The 22,454-nt window shown below is 37.8% G+C and overlaps 1 protein-coding gene across 12 annotated transcripts in view; it reads left to right on the top strand.

Annotated features, from left to right (window-relative positions):
* LOC117661414 (transducin-like enhancer protein 4) overlaps positions 1-22,131 on the top strand; it is a 163,685-nt gene extending 141,554 nt beyond the window's left edge. For all 12 annotated transcript variants that reach the window (XM_087886106.1, XM_087886104.1, XM_087886100.1 and 9 more), the window contains 13 exons: positions 1,441-1,560; positions 2,719-2,772; positions 3,275-3,427; positions 5,824-5,956; positions 7,761-7,954; positions 9,044-9,120; positions 10,968-11,217; positions 12,848-13,095; positions 16,238-16,385; positions 16,986-17,136; positions 17,367-17,443; positions 19,036-19,476; positions 21,170-22,131. In XM_087886106.1, coding sequence (XP_087742232.1) covers positions 1,441-1,560; positions 2,719-2,772; positions 3,275-3,427; positions 5,824-5,956; positions 7,761-7,954; positions 9,044-9,120; positions 10,968-11,217; positions 12,848-13,095; positions 16,238-16,385; positions 16,986-17,136; positions 17,367-17,443; positions 19,036-19,143 — 1,713 coding nt within the window. In that variant the 3' untranslated portion in view covers positions 19,144-19,476; positions 21,170-22,131. The remainder of the gene's footprint in view (positions 1-1,440; positions 1,561-2,718; positions 2,773-3,274; positions 3,428-5,823; positions 5,957-7,760; positions 7,955-9,043; positions 9,121-10,967; positions 11,218-12,847; positions 13,096-16,237; positions 16,386-16,985; positions 17,137-17,366; positions 17,444-19,035; positions 19,477-21,169) is intronic.
* Positions 22,132-22,454: the final 323 nt, after the last annotated feature.

Here is a 22,454-nt window from a genome sequence, read left to right as displayed (position 1 = left end):
TATATTCAGATTCACACTTTCTGTATCCATCTCATGTTTCTTTGCACAAACAACATATTGTTAGTGTTTAGTTTTTGATATCTTTGTTGCAAAGTTTGAACAGGCATGATATTCTTACATGAAGGAAATGTAATCAAGGACTTGGAACACAAAAAGTTGCAAAAAATATTGACTGCATCATTTTCTTCCACCAATCTAATGTTAGTTATGTCCTTACTTTTTAATTATTCAGAAAGGTTCACTAGTAACTATAAAGTTAATTTTGGCTGAGTTAAACAGATTGTTTTGTATTTCTACATTGGAGGATGTCTATCACGTACTGTTCTCTGTTTTATGAAGTGCAGAGTGCAGAATAATGCAATTAAGTTAGAAGAAGGAACAGTTTCACCACGAAACCAATTTGTTTAGAGAGGAGGGGTGCACTCCTTTCACTAGAAGGTCATGGAAAAGGTAGATAGATAGTCACCTCTTAGGGAGGCTTTGATTTTGATTCCATTCCACTGAGTGAAGGATCTGAAATTGTGCTTTGCAACCCAATGAATCTCTGATTAATTGTTTTTCAGTAATCCACGTCAGAGTAGATGTGGTCCTTTTTAAACAAATATAAGTTCCAATTCTTTCTTTATTTCCTTCATACGTGTCCTGAATCTTGCAGAAAATTTACTAATGCTAGTATGGTATTATTATGATATAGTTTGCTGGATAGTTTGTGTATGTGCTTGTGTGTGTTTGTGGGTCTATAAGCATTTCAGTGTGGGGTTTTGGCTGGGGGGGGATTGTGTGTGTATGTATTGTGGCACTAACTTTTGTGCAGCATTCACACATCAGAGGAAATAGTGTTTTCTCTCAGATTTTGTACTGAAACCAAAACACAAAATACCTGCACCAGCACATGGATCTGCTGGGGCAGAAGTACCCCAGCTTTATCTTTCATGTAACAAACTGAAAAGTGGCTACTTGAAAAGTAACTAGCCTAGTTTTTTTTCCATTGACATCAGAAAACTATGATGCCTATTAGGAATTGCATCCTCTGGGGACTCTAGTAACCGGTCTTACTAGCTTATTGCAAAGATAACCTGGAAACGTTTCCTTTCAGAGATCTGTTCACAAGAAATGGTTTCACTTTGCCATGTTGTGTTGCAGGTCTACTTTTCAAGTAATGTAAGCACGCCAGCAGCCTATTCCTTTCAATAAAAGTCAGATGGCTCTGTTGGTAACTGCAACCAGATTCTGAAGTGGTAGACTAGCATTTTTGTTGCTGCTGTGTTGATTCAGGAGCAGCTCTCATGGAGAGATCATTTATATCTGCTTATCTTAGAAAGGCGTAGATTGCTCTGTCCATGCTGGCATAGCTTTTGTTCTCTCATCGGGGTGTGATATAAGCAAAGCTGGAAGACTGGGCCATCAGTCATCTTTCCTTCTCTTTCCCTCTCATTTTAGAGCTCATCTGTATCTCCATCAGCAAGTTTTAGAGCCTCCGAGAAGCACAGAAACTCAACAGATTACTCTTCTGAAAGTAAAAAACAGAAGACAGAAGAAAAAGAGATAGCAACTCGTTATGTGAGTAAAACCATGTATAGTATATTTTTCCCTATTATTTGTTATTTTATACTGCCGATAAGGATGCACCAATTTCACCCCAAAGAGTTTTAGGCTGTTCTGTACAGTCACAAAGGGATCCTGTCTTTTGTCTCCAAAAACCCTTCTCAGCTGAACTTAGGTCAGGAAAAAGAAAATATAACAAGCTTGGCTTTCCTCCTCAACACAGATGCCTTCCATGTTGAAACAATATGCCAAAATGGAAATGGTACCATCTCCCAGTACTCTCTTCGACAAATATGCAAACTTTCCTAAAGCTGTTGCATTTCTTTTATACACCTTAAATTTATATTCTGCCTTTCTGTTTAAGCGAGCAGTTATTTTTTAAAAAATAACAAAAACCTGATATTAAAAGTATCCCACAATTAACAGACTAAAATAAATGTATATTTACTGATCTTCTAAATGTTGGGGCTAATTTTTATAAAAAAATTTTTAAATGCCAAATGCATTTCTCAAGAAAATTGTTCTATAACCTAGGAGTGATGCAATAGGAAGTCCTCTCCCGCACACCAGATAGACAAGCTTTTTTCTATCCAGAAAGGTCTTTCTGCAGATATCAACATTCAGAGAAGTTTGCGATGAGAGAGGTGATCTCTCAGATAATCAGGTTCTAAAGTGTTTAGCCAATACCATTACGTCTGCCAAACAAGTAAATATTTTGTTATAATATAAGCACTGACTGATTCCTGTTCTTTACTCAGTTATCTATTCAGATCCTGCATTTGCAACATCCAGTTGCAACTTCCAGAAACATAACATGCTAAATTAGAAAGGGAGGGATACTCATTGCCAGCTTAAAATTCCTGACGAGCAATCTGATGAGATTGGTGTTCCCAAGCTCCTTTTTTATAAGCTCATCCAAATTTTGATTCATCGTCTAGTCTGTATTACTCCAGAAGCAATGATCTACTAACCGAATATTTAAAAATATAACTGTGGCTTGTTGTATTACAGCCCAAGGGCAGCTATATGGATTAAAATGAGTTTTAAAAAGTCCCAACTGATGTTGTTCCCCATTTTGCATTGCATTTCTAGAGCTTTTGATATTTAAATGAAAAGTATAGTTTTGACAAGCAAGTGTTTTTGGGTGCTTAGCTGTTTTCTTCTTCAATGCAGGATAGTGATGGTGAAAAAAGTGATGATAACTTGGTGGTTGATGTATCCAATGAGGTATGTGCAATTTTACTTTGGGAGGCATAATTTATTGCATGTATTCCTCAGGTAACATTGAGGATGCTTAGAAAATGGGGGAGTGCTACACTGCAGGTGGCTGATACACTAATAGCAGATCCTACTTCACTCCCTGCACACCTTGTTTCCCCCCCCCCCATCTTTTTACCATCACTAAACTTTTATTGCTACATATATTTTTATGGTTTACTGCTTTTAACTTTGTAAGCCACCCAGACTCGCCTTTTCTGAGATTGGTGGTGAATCAATATAACAAATAAAATATAAAAATAGTTTTGCTTTGCTGTAGTAAAAAGGTATCATTGTATTAATCCATATCTTGAGATGGAAGTAAGATTTCTTTGTGAATAATGATTTATGCAGGCAGGAAAATATAGTATACCATTCATGAACTTCACTATGGGATGCAATCACAAAAGAGCCATAAGTTATTCACTGGAACAAGTAGGAGACCTTGATAATCATTACGCTTTTTTTTTAGGATCCGTCATCTCCACGAGGAAGCCCAGCACATTCTCCAAGGGAGAACGGCTTGGACAAGGCTCGCCTACTCAAGAAAGATGCACCAATTAGCCCAGCCTCAATAGCATCTTCAAGCAGCACTCCTTCTTCCAAATCCAAAGAACTTAGCCTTGTAAGTGACTGTACAATCCACATTCATCTTCATAACTGTGTGTGCACTGTTGGGTATCTAACTTGAGGTGGAAGATAATGAGATGTGTCGCAGTAGTACATCATAATATAACACTAAGTTCAATATATTTCTACCCAAAAAATATATTTTGCACCTCAGGATCTTTTGGAGTGATAGAAAGTATTTATTCAGCTATCCAGGTCTGAAAATAATGTATCTATCTTTTATTGTATTTTTTTCCTGTCAGGAAGCTTGCTATTCTGTGAATAAATAAGAGTACACAGGGGTTCTTTGAACCTTATTTTATTTTATTTTGAAATGACAATTTACAGTAATTTTAGCTTCCTGCTTGGTTGTGATTTGGTTCTTGGCTTTATTTGTGTTACTTGGCTATATTCAGCTACAGTCATATTCTGCCTAAGAAATAATATGTCATTTACAATAGCCTTTCTTTTCTTGCACAAGTCACAATTTAGAGAAAGGCTGCTTGCAAACCGAGAACAGTACTGACTTCCTTTGATTGATATTCTGTGTATGTATATGAACTTGCATGAGAGCGACTAGTTGTTTTTCTAGGATCTCGATCTGCTACAATTTCCTCACAACTAGTCTCTTCACCTAAGATTTTCACATGAATATTTAAGACTGAGGCGTGCAATTTAGTGGCAGTTTTTAAAGTCTTTTGGTGGCAGTTTTTAAAAGTGTTTGGAGGACCATATGTAATTTTGATGTTACAAAATTGTCACACACTCTAAGGAGGGTCAAACATAAATTTCAGGTAGCATTCAACTTTTTTTTTTTTTTTTTTTTTTGAACCTGTAACACGCTTAATTATTAAAGGAACTTCTCCAAGTCATGTTTAACTCTTAATAACACAAAGGATACAGCCCTGTTTTTCTGTAATTATGCAGAAATGTCTTGCTGTTGTCATCTTCTGGCATATACTTCAAATAATGCTTGTTACATGAATTTTGGTAATCCAGCATTTTCAAATTTGACCCAATAATATTTTGCTTGAAAATTGAGTTAATAATAGAAGAAAGCTGGTTTTGTGTAGAGGTTAAAATACCAAGTTAGAAATTGAAAGAATGTAAGATCTGATCCTGCACTAGGCACAAAGCCAGTTTGGGTGATTGTGTGCCAGCCACTCTTTCTCAGCCCTAGGAAGGAGACAATGGTAAACTACTTCCAAAAAACCTTGCCAAGAAAACTGCAGGGACTTGTCTAGGCAGTCGCCAGTAATCCCCCTGCCACCCCCTAAAAAAAGAGTATAGGGCTGGTGGTCTCAACCAGGAGATAAGCAACACTGTTGCAATTTCAGGAAATTAATAGGATAGACTTAGGCAAATCACTAAAATCCTTAACTTTTTCTAAGGTTAGACTATTTTTTTCTTACAAATTCAAAAATACAGAAGATGGATTCCTATTTAATGTAAAGAAAAAATTCAACTCTAATAAAAAGAGTTGACTATAAACATAGCATATACCGTAATTAGGAAGATTGTTAAACTTCTTTCTGCTGAACAATTTCAAGCAGAGGTTGGATATCCATCCAGCAGGGATGCCTTCATTTAACTGCTACGTGGAGCTTTAAAGGCGTCTTCCAATTCTGTGATTCTATGTCTCATTTTATTCAGTTTTAGATAGGCTCTAGGTAAATATGCATAATCTGTGAAGCAAATATGCAAAGGAATTGTGACAATCTAAAGAACTGAAGTAATCTAATACAGGAGTTTTAAAGGTATTGCTTGTTTTGGTTATGTTGTGTGGTTATAATACCATGTTCTAGTTTATAAATTAGGTAAAGGGATTTTTCACATTCTGAGTATTTAGAAAAAGCTGATGTTTGAATATTATTAGTTTCATATTACATTTTAACAGTAAATAAGACTGAATTCTCATGAGCGTAATATGCCATTAATATTTTGCAGATTTAGATTCAAACAACCACTGCTATTTCTCAATACTGTCTCAGCTTCTATCATTCAATTTGCTTGAACTCTATTGTTAGCACAACCAACTGCAGGTTGGACTGCTATTGGATAATACAATATCCTGCATTTTGTTAAATGAAATATTGTTTGCTCTGTTCTGTTCTTTAAGTGAAATATTGTTCATTAGTTCTGTTCTTTATTCTGTTCTTTGGGCAATCATTCAACTTGGCATGTTCTGGATGGCGAGTGGCAAGGAAATGTATGAAATAACAAAATTCTTTGGTTCAAATAATGCAATGGTTTAGTATTCATTATAATAGCCAAAGAAGTGCTACATCATACATGTGTTCCCTGTTTTAATGACTACTAAAAAGTACACCAATGTAGATCTCAATAAAATCAACTCGTGCAAGTTTCATTCACTGTGATTTTTTGCATAAAATCTGCTTCTTTCCATATCAGAATGAGAAATCCACCACCCCTGTGTCTAAATCAAATACCCCAACTCCACGTACTGATGCTCCAACACCCGGAAGCAATTCTACACCTGGATTAAGGCCTGTTCCTGGAAAGCCACCAGGAGTTGATCCATTAGGTTAGTAAATGTAATTGGAGAGGGGAAAGGGTAGATTTGTCTGTCAAGTATATGCTGCGTGTTGCATGCACACAACTGTAGAGTATTGAATGTAGATCTAGGGTCAGATTTTATGTCTTCCTTAGATTTGCTACCTCATCTTGGGCAAGTCTCATCTGGTTTTTCTAGTCTGACATTGTCCAAATGGGCTGATCTACAACTTCTGTAATCTGTAATCAGCATAGCTAACTACCATTATGATTGAAGATTATATGAGCTGTAACGCAACACATTGGAGGGAATCCGATTGGGGAGGAGTGAAATACACCTAGACAGGGATATTTCTTACAAACTTGTTCAAAAACAGGATTAGTCTTTCTACTCCACATTATAGGAGAAAAATTGTGTCTGAATAACTCTGTGTAAAAAAACAATGTGCTATTTGCACTCAACATAGGAAATGTCTGTAGACATTTTTTTTTTCAAAGGGCACCTGGACTGTTTTTTATTTGAGGAAGAAGACATTTTGCTTCTTACACAACTGATGAAGCTTCTTGGATAACAAGCAAAACATCTTCTTCTTCCTCAAATAAAAAACAGTCCAGTTGCCTTTTGAAAAAAAATAAAAAGCACATTTGAGTCAACATTTCTTTTGTTTATGAATATGACATTTTTAATTGGAAGGATAAACTCCAATATTGTTAGCAATATGTATGATTTCAGGGAAGAAAGCTAATAGGATGCGTGAAAGTCCTTTAAAAGGATCTATATGTTTAAATTAAAAAATCCAAGGGAAAAAATAGGAGTCAGTCTAGCTGCGTTATTTTAGGATGTGCTATCTGAAAATAGAATAAAACAAACTATACCTCAAGAAAATACCAGGTACCTCACAGCACAAAGGTGTCAGAAGGACTACTGAGAATGTATGTTGAGATTAGTGTAGGTTGTTGAGAACTACAAAAGAAATGTTTTAAAAAAAGGGGTGGGGTCAATTTATTTGAAAAAGAAAAAGAAAAGAAAAAAATCAGTGTACCAACTACTCAATGTTAAAATACTAACAGGTAATGAAATACGGCTCTTTTTCTTCTGCCAAGAAAAATGTGTCCCACTTAGCAGTGGTCAAAGGATTGATAGGGATTTGGGAAACCTCATCTTAAAAAAGGGTTCAAACAAAGTTTAAAAAAGAGTAACAAAAAGGATCAAAAGCCTGGAAATTAAGCCATTTAATAAGAAAGGGAGAAAATGAGTATCTTCAGTTTTGAAAAGACCAAGCAGGAATATGTTATCATTCTTTTCATTCCTAAAAGAATGTTACATTAAATAGCACCAGGTCTGATTGATGATGAAATTATAGTTTTTAGTTACAAGAAGACAGATATCAGTCGAATGTAAGGTAATACTTTTTAACAGAAAAAGCAAGTCAATAGGGGAAACCGTTGACTAGGGAGGTGGTGAACTTCATTCTTCTGCATAGGTAGAAGACTAGATAGCCGCCAGGCAGGGATTTCTTCATTTGAATTCCTCCACTGAACTGAAATAGATTCTTCCAGTTCTGTGATCCTAGGTCCAATTCCTTCAATTTTATTTGGGACCTCTTCAATCATGCAGAACTTGGGAAGAATTTCTTTGAGTAAATTTGCAAAGGAATTATGACGCTCTATTTTAGCCCTCTAAAAACTGAGATAATCCAGTACAGAATCCTTGTAATGTACAGCTTGTTTTTCTTTTCTTACCCACCTGAATTTCCCTTTCCTCAGTCCAGCATTTTCTTATGATATGATTTCTAAATAGTCTTTCCTTTTCTCCCGTTTCTTAATTTTTGTAGCTTCAGGATTAAGAACACCCATGGCAGTCCCATGCCCTTATCCTGCCCCGTTTGGAATAGTACCCCATGCTGGAATGAATGGTGAACTGACCAGTCCTGGAGCCGCATATGCGGGTTTGCATAACATCTCTCCTCAGATGAGTGCAGCAGCCGCAGCTGCCGCTGCTGCAGCCGCCTATGGAAGATCTCCAGTGGTACGTTTCATGCATATTATACAATAGTAAAAGGTGATTAGGCTGGGAGGAGCTTGTTTTCAATAAGATGGTGGCTTATAAAGACTTCACTGTTTGCTGGGTTAAAATTGAAGTGTTCATTGAGAAATGGGATTTACTTGGCATTATTTAAGATAATGGTTGCTGATAGTATTTTTTGTGTTAGAGACAATCTATACCAGTGGAGGACTCTGGACATTATAATGACTTAATTTCAGTGACTGCAATTCAGAAGTATTTGTCTATTTCTCTGCCGGGCAATACATTGTGATTGCATGAGTTACCACTTGTCAACCTTTGTGCTTATCTAGGGACTGATTAAGGGGGGTGGGGATGGGGGGGAAAGGTGGACATTGCATTCTTTGTCCAGATTATGAAAGTTTTGAATACAGGTAATCCTCGATTTACAACAGTTCATTAAGCAATTGTTCAAAGTTACAATGGCACTGAAAATAGTCACATATGATGAGATCCCGCACCTATGACCATTACAACATCTCCATGGTCATGTCATCAAAATTTGCCTCCTTGGCAACTGGCATGTCTTTACAAGGGTTGCAACATCCCAGAGTCATGAGATCCCCATTTGCAACCTTCCCAGCTGACTGGTGACACAGGACCTTCCTCCCACTTGTAACACTTCCCGTAGAGGCTCACCTGGTACATCAAGTTTTCCAGGCACCAGATAAATGCTGTTCCATTTTTATTTTCCCAGGCATCTATCGAATGGATAGAATTTTGAATTTCAGTTAATCTCTCCAGGGCTGCTTTCTACTTCTGTTTACCGCTTTCCTGATAATTGATGCCTTAAAGGATTTCCTTGCCACTATCTTCAGAGGCCCTGTGTCTCTGAATATTATTTGATGAGGTGGAAAGTCTCTTTGAAGCAAATGAGTGGCTAGTTTTAGAAACAGGATGTTGAATTGTGGACCTTGGCACAGTCCAGTATGGTTTTTAATCTTTGTAGAAGGTTCTCCATAGTAACGTTTGATGTAAGACTGAAAAGCAGCGTTCCAGCATTTCCCATTAATGCTTAAAACTTTCTTTGTTCTGTTTGTGGGAAAACTCCAGGTTGGTTTTGATCCACATCATCATATGCGAGTCCCAGGCATTCCTCCGAATCTGACAGGCATCCCAGGAGGAAAACCGTGAGTGTTAAACACACTAACTCAATCATATTATTAAGCTTTTGTTCCCTTTGCTTCCTCTCGATACTGAATTCCATGTGTGGCAGAGGGTGGTTAATCCTCCTTTTAATCTTAAAAGCCTATTTGGCAGTTTTTCCTGTAGGAGACTATATGCCAAGGGTATCAGATGCCGTGGATAAAAGAAGGGCATAGGGAAGGGGTTATGTTTCTGCAATGGGGCATGCTGGACTAAGGTAACTCTGCTTGGCACAGAAAGACAAATTACAAAAGGCTCTGTGGTGTGCATGTCTTTAGTGTTTTGCCCCTCTGTTTTAAAAATAATTCCTTTGTGCACAAAAGAAGCCCTGCGATGAAATGCAGACTCACTGGATTCCATAAACAACAACGTTGCACAAAAGAACACTGGAGTGTTCTGTTTGATTGAAAATACCGAAAAAGAATTATGATATCATAGCGCACAAATGGATCTTTGAGGAAATTGACTAGCTGACCTACTGTAACTAGCTTGGTTGTTAAGAGAAACAATTATAGAAATAAAGTATAGAGTTTTCACCTCCTTCACTTCTCGGCAAGAGAAAAGTACACAACAAATCTAGTATAATTATTTGAGCTCTTCTTGTGAAAGCAAGCAGCAACTTAAATAAAGTCCAATAAGACTAAGGAGAATGACTTGCCCAGTTATATAATGGGTGTAGGATGATCATATATGTAGAAAAGATCTATATATAGAAAATATATTTAGTTGACCTATCCTGAATGATACCATTCATGAAATATTAGAATTGCCATGTTCAGTTCGTAACTTAGGACTTAGATCCTTTATAAGTAGAAGTTTGGCAGCCATTGGCGAATAGTTTAATCTCCTCAAATTCTTGCCTTTGTAGCTTAAGTCCTTTCAGATATTTTTTTATAATGTGATTACATTTTCAATCACTCAGTAGACTATATGATAGTATTTATTTATCTGAAAATAAAGAACAGGCAACGTAAAACCCTCCAGCTGTTTTGGACGGCAGTTGATATTATCTCCAGCCAGTATGAGCAATGGTTGGAATTGATAGACATTTTAATCCATAACTTTTATATACAGTAGCACTAAGTACCATTTCCTTGACATATTTTAATTAAGTTTACTTTCTTTTTCTGCAAAAAAGGAGGCAGGTTTCTGTTTCAAGGAAGACATTTGTGAGCTATCTTCACTATCCTAAATTAGATTTCCATGTGGACATTGTATCTATTAACTATACATTTCCTTACAGTATGCTCTAGATACATGATGGTGAATCTATGGCACACATGCCGGAAGTGGCACACAGAGCTGTTGCCCATTGCTTTTCCAGGTTCCGGCGTGCCGGCCAGGTTGCCTTCATGCGCACGGGAGTGCTGGAAACTGGAAGAGCAACCACCCAGCGTGCATGTGTGTGCCGGGCATCTGCTCTTCCGGTTTCCAATGCACACATGCTCCCATTTCGGGACGTGGTGCTGAAAAGGTTCACCAACACGGCTCTAGTTCAACTTTAATAAAGTTTTATCTAAGGACTTCAACACATGATACCTTAAACATAGCAATTTTAAGCACTGGAATGCTCTTCCCCTGAAAGAACATTTACAGAAACTTGTTGATAAATTATTTGCAGGTTACTATTTCCCTGACTGTATAGAATGCCCCAAGCTGCCTTGTGTTCCATTCAAAATAAAAATATCTTTTCCACTCAGCAACAACCTAAAATATAACAGTATAACATTATGTAGTTTACAAACTGTACATTAGCGTTAACCATGTTTAGAAAGTTGTCATCGGTCAGTAGATGAGTAATTAAAACAGGATTTCTCTCTGCTTAACCTAGAGCGTACTCATTTCATGTAAGCGCTGATGGTCAGATGCAACCTGTACCTTTCCCTCCTGATGCCCTCATTGGGCCAGGAATTCCACGTCATGCTCGGCAGATTAACACTCTAAACCACGGGGAAGTGGTATGTGCAGTTACTATTAGCAATCCAACAAGGCACGTGTATACTGGTGGAAAAGGATGTGTCAAGGTCTGGGATATCAGTCATCCAGGAAACAAAAGTCCTGTCTCTCAGCTGGATTGTTTGGTGAGTAAAAATAACAAGAAATCTTTAATTGGGTAACCCATGAGAATGATAGCCTTAGAAGATTATCTATGGCATGTGTATATAATTCAGGGGCTGTGATATTGTAACGTATAGATATAAGTGGCTAAGAATTATTAAGCTTTACTAGTTCATTAATTCTTTAACCATTTCTTATAAACGATGGAATTTAATGAATGTTAAAAGGATCTCTCCCCTTTTTAATAGAAATATCATGCTTAAGAATATTGGTTACATGGCTAAAGGTAGGCAATGTAGTTAAATCGAGAGGTAGAAGGATCCTTGTTTATAAATACAACCATATTCCTCATGCCACAAGACCGTCTTCTAAAAGTCTTTCTTGCCTGTCCAAATTTGTACTGGAGGATTCCCAATCCTTTGGGACATATTTTTTAAAAATTCATCAGGTTTGCCATTGACTGAAACCAATGTGACAGTAGGATACCTTAATAAAAACACCATTAAGCATAACTAGCTAGAAGTAAAATTTTAATTCCATATTCTTCACTTTAAAGCTTGATTCACTACACTTCAATAGGTTGGTACTTTTTAGAATACAAAGAAACAATTATCTGTTATTTTCTCATCTTCAAATAAGAATCATCTAAATCCAAATGGCAGAATTCTGTTAGTACACTGAGGCAAGGTAAAACTCCCACAATAGATAGGAGAATATTAATTAATTCTATACGATAACCAGAAACGCATTGGTGAGCATTTCCTTATTCCCGTATTTAACATTGTTGTTTTTACTGAAAACACTACCAAATGAAAGTAGGTTAAACTCTATAAGCAGATTACGAAAGGTACATGTGGGCCTTGTTATTAGCAATCTCATCCATGGTTTCGTGTAGCTGTTAATTATAGGCTAGAACCCAGTATCCACATTAAACAATTTAATTTATCTTCGTTTTTTGACGTGCTATTCTGATCTGTTTCTCATTTTGCATATGTGCAGAAATCTGCACCCGTCCTCCGCCCCCACAATTTCCCAGTGATCTGCAGCATTCTTGTGTTATCTTCATCTTCCTGCATTTTATTTCCTCCACAATGAAAATGAACAAATGCACAGCAGAGAACTGTGATGAAGTAAGGGGCAGATTTAGCACAACATTTTGGGAGAGAAAAGGAAACTCTCTCTACTCCTGATGGATCTTAGCATCAAGTTCAAAAGCGAGAGAGAGAGAGAGAGAGGGAGGGAGGGAGGGAGGGAGAGATCGTGCTATTTCTCAGGACTCTAGGACCAAATCTTTCTCCTACCCTTAGATGTGGTGTTTTTGTCATTCAGCATATATCTACAGATCATGAAACCTCTGTGAAAGAGATCCATCTGTATTTTACCAGATCACCCTTGCTGGAGCATTCAGATTTTTGGAACTTATTAGTCGTAGGGACATATTTTACAAAGATAACTCTTTGCTGAGAATATGGCTGCATCTTAAAGAACAACAAAGCATTGTTTCATTATTATTTTTTTAGCCCTGCATTCCTATAGTTCACAAGCTCATTAAAACCAAGAGGGAATACCGTAATTTTATAGATTTCAGTTTCATTTTATTATTGCTTTTCTTTCTTCTGAGTAATCTCTTGGTGGTGCTTTCTGTGTCTACAGAACAGGGATAACTACATCCGCTCCTGCAGATTACTCCCTGATGGCCGCACCCTGATAGTTGGTGGGGAAGCCAGCACATTATCCATTTGGGACCTGGCAGCGCCCACTCCACGTATAAAAGCAGAGTTGACATCTTCGGCTCCTGCCTGCTATGCTCTAGCAATCAGCCCCGATTCCAAGGTGTGCTTTTCCTGCTGTAGCGATGGGAACATTGCAGTATGGGACCTACACAATCAGACCCTGGTCAGGTAGGTCGATCAAACAAGATTAAAAAGCATTGGTAAAAGGAAACTGTTGCCATGTTTTGAAGTACTGTGCCTTACCTTTCAGAATCTTTCTCCCATCTTTGATGTTCTGTCTTTTAGACAGGGAAGAATGACAGGGCCTGTTGTGTGCCTTGCAACCTTTTCATTCCATCGTGGAAGAAATTCATCAGCAAAGTGCTGTTTTCCCAACAGAAACCATTAGCCGCTCTTTCAACCTTAAGCTGAGCTTGAGTGTGTGTCTGTCTTACTGCCTGCCTGCCTGCCTGCCTGTCAGCTGGCAGTGAAGAGCTAGATTTCTGATTCGTGCAAGACTCTATTGATTTTCCAAATTCATAGGATGCCTCAGGGCATCCACTAGAATGTCAATTATATGTAGATATTGTAGGGAGATTAAAATAAAACGGTGTCTCTGTAACTGGATAAAGAAGAACTAGATGGCAATAGAAAATATATGCTTGCAGATGGTAATAACCATGTAGATATGATTTTGGGATCCTGCCAAAGAGTGTCACTAGTATACCAGTCATTTGTGTTTTTATTCTTTTTTTTTTAAATCCATCTTTGCCTTTGTTGTTTCTTCTTTGTCTCATTATGAGTCCTGGGGGCAGAGGGGGGGAGAAAAGAAATGTTATGTCTGAATTTAATTTGCTCCTGAGATCTGAGGGCAGGGCAGGTAGTAAACCTAATTAAATAGAGATAAGAGTATGAGTAGCCCCAGGCTGGGAATTCACAGATATATTGGTTTGCAGTTATCTCTAGTGGAAAGGAAAACTAAATGAAAACGAATAGCCTGTGCAGAATCTAAAGAATAATTCTCTGTGAAAACATGAGATGTCATCAGCTCATAACCAAATGGAGGATATTCTGTATTAAAACCACTTTGAAGTCCTGCTCAGATGTTCACAAAGCCTATCAGATCAACTGTGTGGAAGGAAAGCAGAGAGAAAAACGCTTACTCCATCCATCTCCCTCTTCTTTTCAACCTTTCTGTGTAGATGTCTTTGCATAGCAAGATGCCCATTCTGTTTTAGGATCCTGGAATACCAGGCAATATTAGGCAGCCTCCATGGAGGCTCTGTAAGGATAATTGTGCCCTAGGCATGACGAGCGACATGGATGGCAACAAATGATAGAGTTAACAATTGGTCATATGCAGGATGTACTGGAACATTCTTTGAATTACTGTATTTTTCGGATATAAAATGCTCCAGACTATAAGATGCACCTAGTTTTTGGGGAGAAAAACAAGAAAAAAAAAAATCTGCTTCTGCCTCCCAGCAATTGCCTCCTTACAGCAAACAGCAAGCCTGGTCAGCTTCAGCACAGCCTGATTTAGCACAAGCAGCTGACTGGCAGTTGGATCAGCCTCCCGGAATACCGCCTATCAGCTGTTCTAGTCTGTGGGGATCGGTGCCAGCCATCGCCGCTGCCAACTATCGGTGCCTCTATGTGCCCCATTTTTGACCTCTGCTTCCCATTTTTGGCCTCCACATGCACCATTTTCTGTCTCCGGGCACCCCATTTTTGGCCTCCATGCATTCCATTTTTGGCCCATTCCAGGAGATAGGGATTGCCGCCGGCGCTGCCTATCCCCACTGCTTGGAACGGACTGAAAATGGGACACGCAGAAGCCAAAAATGGGGCACACGGAAACTGAAAATGGGGCATACGGAGGCTGAAAATGGGGCACACAGAGATGGTGATAGGCGGAGGCAGCTATGGGCTACAGTGGCGATGGGCGGTGGCAATCCCTGCAGCCTGGAACAGCTGATAGGTGGTATTCTGGGAGGCGGATCCAACCGCCAATAAGCTGCTCGTGCTAAATCAGGCGATGCTGAAGTTGACCTTGCTGTTTGCTGCAAGGAGGCAAATTGCTGGGAGGCAGAGGCCGAAGGGTGGGGGCCGGCGGGTGGGCAGGCATTTCCACCCACTTTTTTTGGGGGGGGGAAGTGCATTTTATACATCAAAAAATACGGTACATAGATCTCTTCAGAATAAATATCACAGTAAGAGGCATTATTTTATTGAAACAGTTTGCATTTAAAAAACTGGAATTGAGGGCTTTTATGATACAGAACTCTTCTCCAAACGTAACCCTTTATTTATTAATTTGTTTATTGCTGATATTTCCATGCTGCTCTATGCCAGACTTTAAAAAATGTGTTAATGTAGCAGGTTAACCTTATATTGTAATAAAACACATATCCTTGCTAAGGGCCTTTAAAAATATCAAACCCCATTGCATTTATGCTTTTGAAAATGTCCTTTCCTTTGCAGTCTTAATCTATACAGATAGTTTTACTTTACTTATGACCACATTTTTTTTAAAATTTGATTTATATGCCGCCCTTCTCCGGAGACTCAGGGCGGCTTACAATGCGCTAAGCAATAGCCTTCATTCTTTTTGTATATTTATACAAAGTCAGCTTATTGCCCCCACAACTGGGTCCTCAATTTACCTACCTTAGAAAGGATGGAAGGCTGAGTCAACCTTGAGCCTTGGCGAGATTCGAACCTGCAGTAATTGCAGGCAGCTGTTCTTAATAACAGGGTGCTTTAGACCACTGTACTACCAAGGCTCTCGGAAGCACGTGCGGGCATATTTGGGGCCAGAATTCCATTGCTAAGCTAGGCACTTATTGAATCATGTCTAATTTCACAATTTTTGCCATGGCTGTTAAATGAATCACTACAGTTGTTAAGTAAATCATATGCTCGAGATGCAAATGTGACTTCGCCCATGACTTTTGCTTATCAGAAGTCAGATGGGAAGGTTACAAATGGGGAATCACATGAGCCTGGGATGCTGCAACCATTGTAAATACATGCTAGTTGCCAAGAACCTGAAATTTGATCATGTGACTATGGGGACACTCGTAAATGCAAGGATTGGTTGTAAGTCACTCTTTTCACTGCCTTTGTAATTTCAAATAGTTGCAAGAATTCAGAAAAGTGCTTCCAGCATTTTAAAATTCAATAGATGTCCTTCTCCCCTTTAAAAAAATCATTGCTTTGCTTTCTCTATTATTTGGAGGAGCTCTTTAAAATCGGCATGGAAGCTTTTGCAATATTTTAGCAGAAGAAAGTTTTCCAAAGTGATTGTCTCCCAACTTGGCATCTTTAGGCAATTCCAGGGCCACACAGATGGAGCCAGCTGCATTGACATTTCTAATGATGGCACTAAGCTCTGGACGGGAGGCTTGGACAATACTGTGAGATCCTGGGACCTGAGGGAAGGGAGACAACTGCAGCAGCACGACTTCACATCCCAGGTACTCTTCTACAGAACCCATGACATATGGAAGTCATTGTTCTCTTCAGTTTTGCTTTCTAGATTAGGCCATGAAAAGAAGAATTTTTTAACATTGTAGATTTGGGGAGATAACAGTTCTTTCTTGATCCCCAAGAAGTTATTGAGTCTTATTCACAAGTTGTCAGACTGAATGAGTCCTCTAGATCAGAGATGTCCAACCTTAGCAACATTAAAATTATAGATTTCAGATCCCAGAATCAAGCCAGTCATGCTAGCTGGGAAATTCTTGGAATTGAAGTCCAAAAATCTTAAATGTTGTCAAGGTTGGACGCCGCTGCTCTAGATAATCATTATCCTTTCTGTAGAATTTACATCAAGATAATTTCTTTAAGAATATTACTTCAGTCCCTCTGAGCAATAGCATTTAATATTACCCAGCATTAATTGGGTTTTAGTTATAGGAACTTATTATATTGATCTACTGCAATAGATCAATAGATCTTTTGAAAGAAAACCGTAGACAATTTTTTCTTTTCTTTTGGTTTTTGTCTTTCAAAGAACAATAATTATGTCACTAGATATCTAAGTCATAATAATCTGTGTGCATTTATAATTTCAGATCTTCTCGCTGGGCTATTGCCCTACTGGAGAATGGTTGGCAGTAGGGATGGAGAACAGCAATGTTGAAGTGTTGCATGTCACAAAACCAGACAAGTATCAGCTCCATCTTCACGAGAGTTGTGTGTTATCCCTTAAATTTGCCCATTGTGGTAAGCAATTTAGTAAATGCTGGCTTTATCGTCTATTTGCTCAATATATTTCTAATAGATACAGAAAAGGAAAAATACTGTTTAAATTTGCATGTGTGACTGAATGTTCGGTGCAATGTATTGCTTTGACCAGAAGAAAAAACAAATGGAAACAGGGAAATAAGAAGTGGAGCTTTGCTGATGTAGAATTAATCCATTTCCTCTAATTATAATATAAAATGTGTTTTCAGGCAAGTGGTTTGTAAGCACTGGAAAGGATAATCTTCTGAATGCATGGAGAACACCCTATGGAGCCAGTATATTTCAGGTAAAAATCATTACCCGGTCCCTCTCCCTTCAGCCCCAAATCATGTAGACCCATGTCAACTTTGAGAACTCTGGACTTCAACTCCCAGAATTCCCCAGCCAGTCATGCTGGCTGGAGAATTCTGGGAGTTGAAGTCCACAGGACTTAAGCTTGCCAAGGTTGGATACCCCCGACGTAGACTTAACGATCCAGCACAGAGCAGTTCAGGAAGGAGAAATGGAGGAAGATAATATGAATATTCTCTGGGCAAATCCCAGGGATGGACTGATATCATGAGTTTTAAGTGCTTCATTTGATTTTAGCTTATGTCAGATAATAATTGCCCGTACTGTATAAACTCTGTCAGTGGTAGATTTTACAAAGCACATCCGTTGACCAAATCTGCTCTCAGTAGTGTTGCAGTATTCATCCTTTGAGAACATTATATAACATTTTAAAGCCTTGCTGTTTTTAAGCCTTTCATTTTATGCTGAATCCATTTCCAACCCCATTGCTGAAATTGCTATTAAAGAGAAATAACAGTGGTTTTTCTTCCACACCTATTACAAAATGGAATCTTTGTAGCAATCAGAACTTTTTGTGGTAGGCATGCGTGCATGTAAACACGTGTACACACAATAACAACAGTATGATAACCACAAGGATAAATGCTATAATAGGAGAAATCCGTACAATGTTGAACAAAACAGTAGAAGCAATGAAAGAGAAACAAGGCATATGACTCACTAGGGAGAATTTAAAAGTGCTTTTGGTGGCTTTGGGTAGTACTCTGAAACCAAGTATGGAGACTTCAATCATTTGTCTCGGAAGCACGTGTGGGCATATTTCCCACTCTTTTCTTGATCCCAAAGATCTGTTTTCCTGATTCCAAGGATCTGTTTTCTTGATCCCAAGGATCTTGTTTTGCTACTCTCGAGTCTGGCCTTCCTGAGCCTTCCTCTCACCCCACTCGGTCTGCCTTTTGCATTTTTCTCATGCCACGCCTCTATTTGGTTTGAGGGCTGTTTCCCACAATCAGGCAGCAAAACCACAATTGGCTGACAGGATCACTGAGGCCTAATTGTTCCCCCTGCGAAGCCTGAATTCAAGCTAGGTTCCAAATTTTTTCTCCACCGCATGGAGCATCTGACTGATTTTTTTTTTCCAGCTAAAAGTAGGCTTTGAACTGTATTTAAGCAAACCAAACCATTCATTTTCTATCACAAACTGCCTCCTCTGTGGGCTGCTTTTAGACATCTGGTTATCCCAATTGGTTATGAATACACATTAGGTCACTTCTGTTTTATTTAAACTCTTCAAGGCTGCAAGAAAGAAAATAATACTGTGTAACAAGTGTGTTTTGTTGATTTTAATCTCTAGAGAAGAGTACATGTATGCCAAGTACAACCTTATTATTCTCTCAAGCCTGGAGAGTTAACTGCAATTAAGTTTGAAGATGCACAGACTGGAGAATAATACCAGACAGGAAGCAGAAATGTATAATTGAACCATCCTGTAACTGTTTTATTTCTTAAAAGGAACTAATTTACTATTTCATCTGATTTATGCAGAGAATGGTTAACACATGCTTTTTCTTTCTCTTCTTGTTTTAGTCCAAAGAGTCATCTTCTGTACTTAGCTGTGATATCTCTGTGGATGACAAATACATTGTCACTGGCTCTGGGGACAAGAAGGCTACAGTCTATGAAGTTATTTATTAGAGACAAATCTGAATGAAAACCGTACTCCTTCTAGTAGCACTTTGCTGTATATTACTTTTATTTTTCTCGTTTCCCGATCTGAGGGATGAAAATGTTCAACACGGTTGTGGAATTTTCCCACTAGACTTGCTATTTAATAGCAAGCACTCATTAAGAACATATAAAACCAAATCTTCAGCTATCTACTTGGAAGAAGATGGAATAAGCATACTTAACAGGGAACTGACTCTTTTAATTATGTAATATAGCTGTAATGTATTTATTTTGTTAAAGAAATCTTTCTAACAAGGAACTGACTAAACAAAGTAGTCAGCGTCTGCCTTGGATTTGAAGGTGTGTTGCATTCTTGATGACTTTTACGTTGTTGGGTTGTATGTGACTGTTGGGAAGCAAAGGGAAAATATGATGTCTGTGTGTGCATGCGAATTATATATATCTGCATAAGTTATGCAGATATTATTTAAGCCAAGAGTTTCATTAAGTCATGTAGTTTAAAAAGAATACAGTATTACAAATGGCAATGACCTAATTCACATTAGCCTGTAGAAATATGAAATATGAAACATGCTAGAGAAACAGGATCTTTCCTCCATTACTTATCATGCCATTCAGATATGGATGGTCATAATGTCTGAACAGGATACAGAAATTTCAGTAATGATAGGCCCACCTCCCAGACTATGGATTTGTCTAGAAATAACACTAATCTATTATTAAGTGTTGCTTGTATAAACCTTCCGAAAACCACAGGCTTTTTCTGTAGTGTATTGCAATGAAATGAAAAGCATTCATATTCATTATAAATAAAATATGGCTGCTTATGTCTACTGAGACAAACTGGTTAATATTGAGTGGGATTTATAAAAAAAAAAACGTAGTTCAAATCATAGTTGATAGTCTTGTGTTTATTTCTCCTAAATTAGCTTTCCTCAGGCTATTCAGCTGTTTTGGATGTTAACAACTATCTCAACCAATACAGCCAATGACCAAGAATAATTTATGATCTCCTTGAAGTTGCTCTAGAATAAAAGGAAGCTTGTAAATCCAAGGCTTAGCCAGATTTATTCCCAGAGCAGAGTCTTATGCAACTTGGACACTATCCAGTTGAGTTGACTTTCAACTTCCCAAATTCCCAGCCACTGCTTTTTCCTAAAGTTTACACATCTGGAAGGAACTCAGGTCAGGGAAGATTGCCATAATTACAATTACCAAACTGTACTTGAGGTTTATGTCTAAAAACAATAATGGACAACAAATCTATACATTTTATCAATCTATATTGCATTGTAGTCTCTCTCTTTCTCTTTCTTGCAAAATATGTATCCATCAAAAATTAGAAAGGAGTGAAATCCTATTTTACCATGTTCTATAGAAGGGGTGTCAAACTGGCGGCCCGTGGGCCAGATGCATCATATGCAGGCCACGCCCATCCCAGCTCTGCGAATGGGAAAAATGTCGCAAAACTTCAGGTGATGGGAACGTGATGCGGCGCGTTTGACACCCGTGTTCTATAGCCTCTACTCATCTGCAAGTTTTATTTAATAAGACCACTTTCTTGTTATTTTAGCCTGAGTTGTCAGTGACTCATGTTTTCTCTGGTGGCTTGGTATACAAACTAAATATTCTTATGATGTTTTACAAATCATTTAGGTAGTTCAGATAATATCCATTTCTGATTCAAATGAGTATTTCCTCAAGACCTGCTTAAAAATAATAATATTGTTTTGAGGATATGCTCTGTTATGAGAGGCAACCACATGCAGAGGCATGTGGGATCATGCATGTTTTTGTGGACCCCATATTTTGAGCAAATTCAGTAAGTTCATATTTCTAAGGGAAAATTAAATACAAGAAATTGTGAAAATACATGCCAAAACCAACTATACTCTTAACAAGTTATTTTAAGCAGCCATTTGACAGTGTTTTGTCAACCCCCTGTAGAGTATATAATGGCTATACTTTGAGACATTTAAGTAGAATGCATTGGTCAGAATTTTTAATATCACTTTTATTTTGTATATTTCAGAGAGAAGTACAATAATGTGTCTCAAAGATCATCTTCATTCTTTCTGGATGTTTTTGCTACATTTCTTTGAAAAGAAAGATACACGCCTTTGGGCAATTTTGCAGTTCTAAAGATTACAGAAAAAAATATTTGATACATTCATTGGAGATGGCACTGAGAAGGGAATGGATTCCGACACAAATACAAACTATAAAAGTGAGGACCTCAGAGTTAGAATTTAGAAGAGCACTCATTCTGAAGTGCAGAACAAAATGGATTTTTCACTCGGAGAAGGACTTGCTTTATTTACCGCCAGTTCTATCCAAGTCTTAGTTGAAAGTCTCTGAAATGGACGCAGGCTGAGCCATTGTGCCAGAAACCATGTGTTATCTTTTTATGTTGTTGTTGTTGCTGTTAAACTATGATCTGTGACATATTCCTTTTGAATGCTTTAAAAAAAAAAAAACCCTTTTAAGTCTGTGGATCTGCTGATGTACAGTGCCTTTGCTGCTATGGATCAAAATCAAAAGAACTGTGTAGATAAACCTTTATTGTGTAAGTAGAAAATTACTTAATTTCATACTAGAAATGGGTTAATGCTGCAAGTTAAAATGGACTGTTCATTGAAGTTCCAAATGTGGTAGCAAATAATAATATTAATAATAATAATAATGTGTTAAGTGCTCAGTGTTTGATGTCATTAACAGTTTCGTAATACTCTACAGTGTAGAAAGATTTTGATACTAAACTGTGTCATTGTACATAGTTCTAATACATTGTATTGACCACAAGTACTTCTATAATGGTAGGTTATTGTTTGTGCATTCAAACTTTTAAGCATTAAACATAAGTAACTTGTAAGAAAAGATTTTTTTCTAGTTTTTCCTTCCTTTGTGTGATACAGTATGAAACCAGCAAACAGATGTTATTGCTTTTTCAACTTACTCTAAGAACATATGATGTATATTAAAAGGTATTTCCCATTCCAGAGTTTTTTTTTTTTCCTGAATGAGTTTATTAAACAAAAACATTGTGTGATTATATGAAGTGAATTGTTTGGCAACTTTGTAGATGTTAGTGCCAGATATGGTTTCAGCATATGGTTTCCATTAATATGTCTTTCTTCCTATACTACAGCTGTAGTGACCCGCTTTGCATGTGGCTGTAAACCACAGTGTGTTTGGTTGTTAACTTAGGGTGGCATGTGAGCCATACCATTCTGACTTGTTCAACAAATCACTGTTGTGGGGAGGGGGGGACTCTTATTCTTAGAAGAGAATATTTGTATTTCAGGGTTGAACTGTGG

Source organism: Pantherophis guttatus, chromosome 2, assembly GCF_059756535.1.
Source record: "Pantherophis guttatus breed Tessera chromosome 2, ASM5975653v1, whole genome shotgun sequence".
NCBI classification, from domain to species: Eukaryota; Metazoa; Chordata; class Lepidosauria; order Squamata; family Colubridae; genus Pantherophis; species Pantherophis guttatus.
This window is presented reverse-complemented; position numbering and strand designations above follow the sequence as displayed.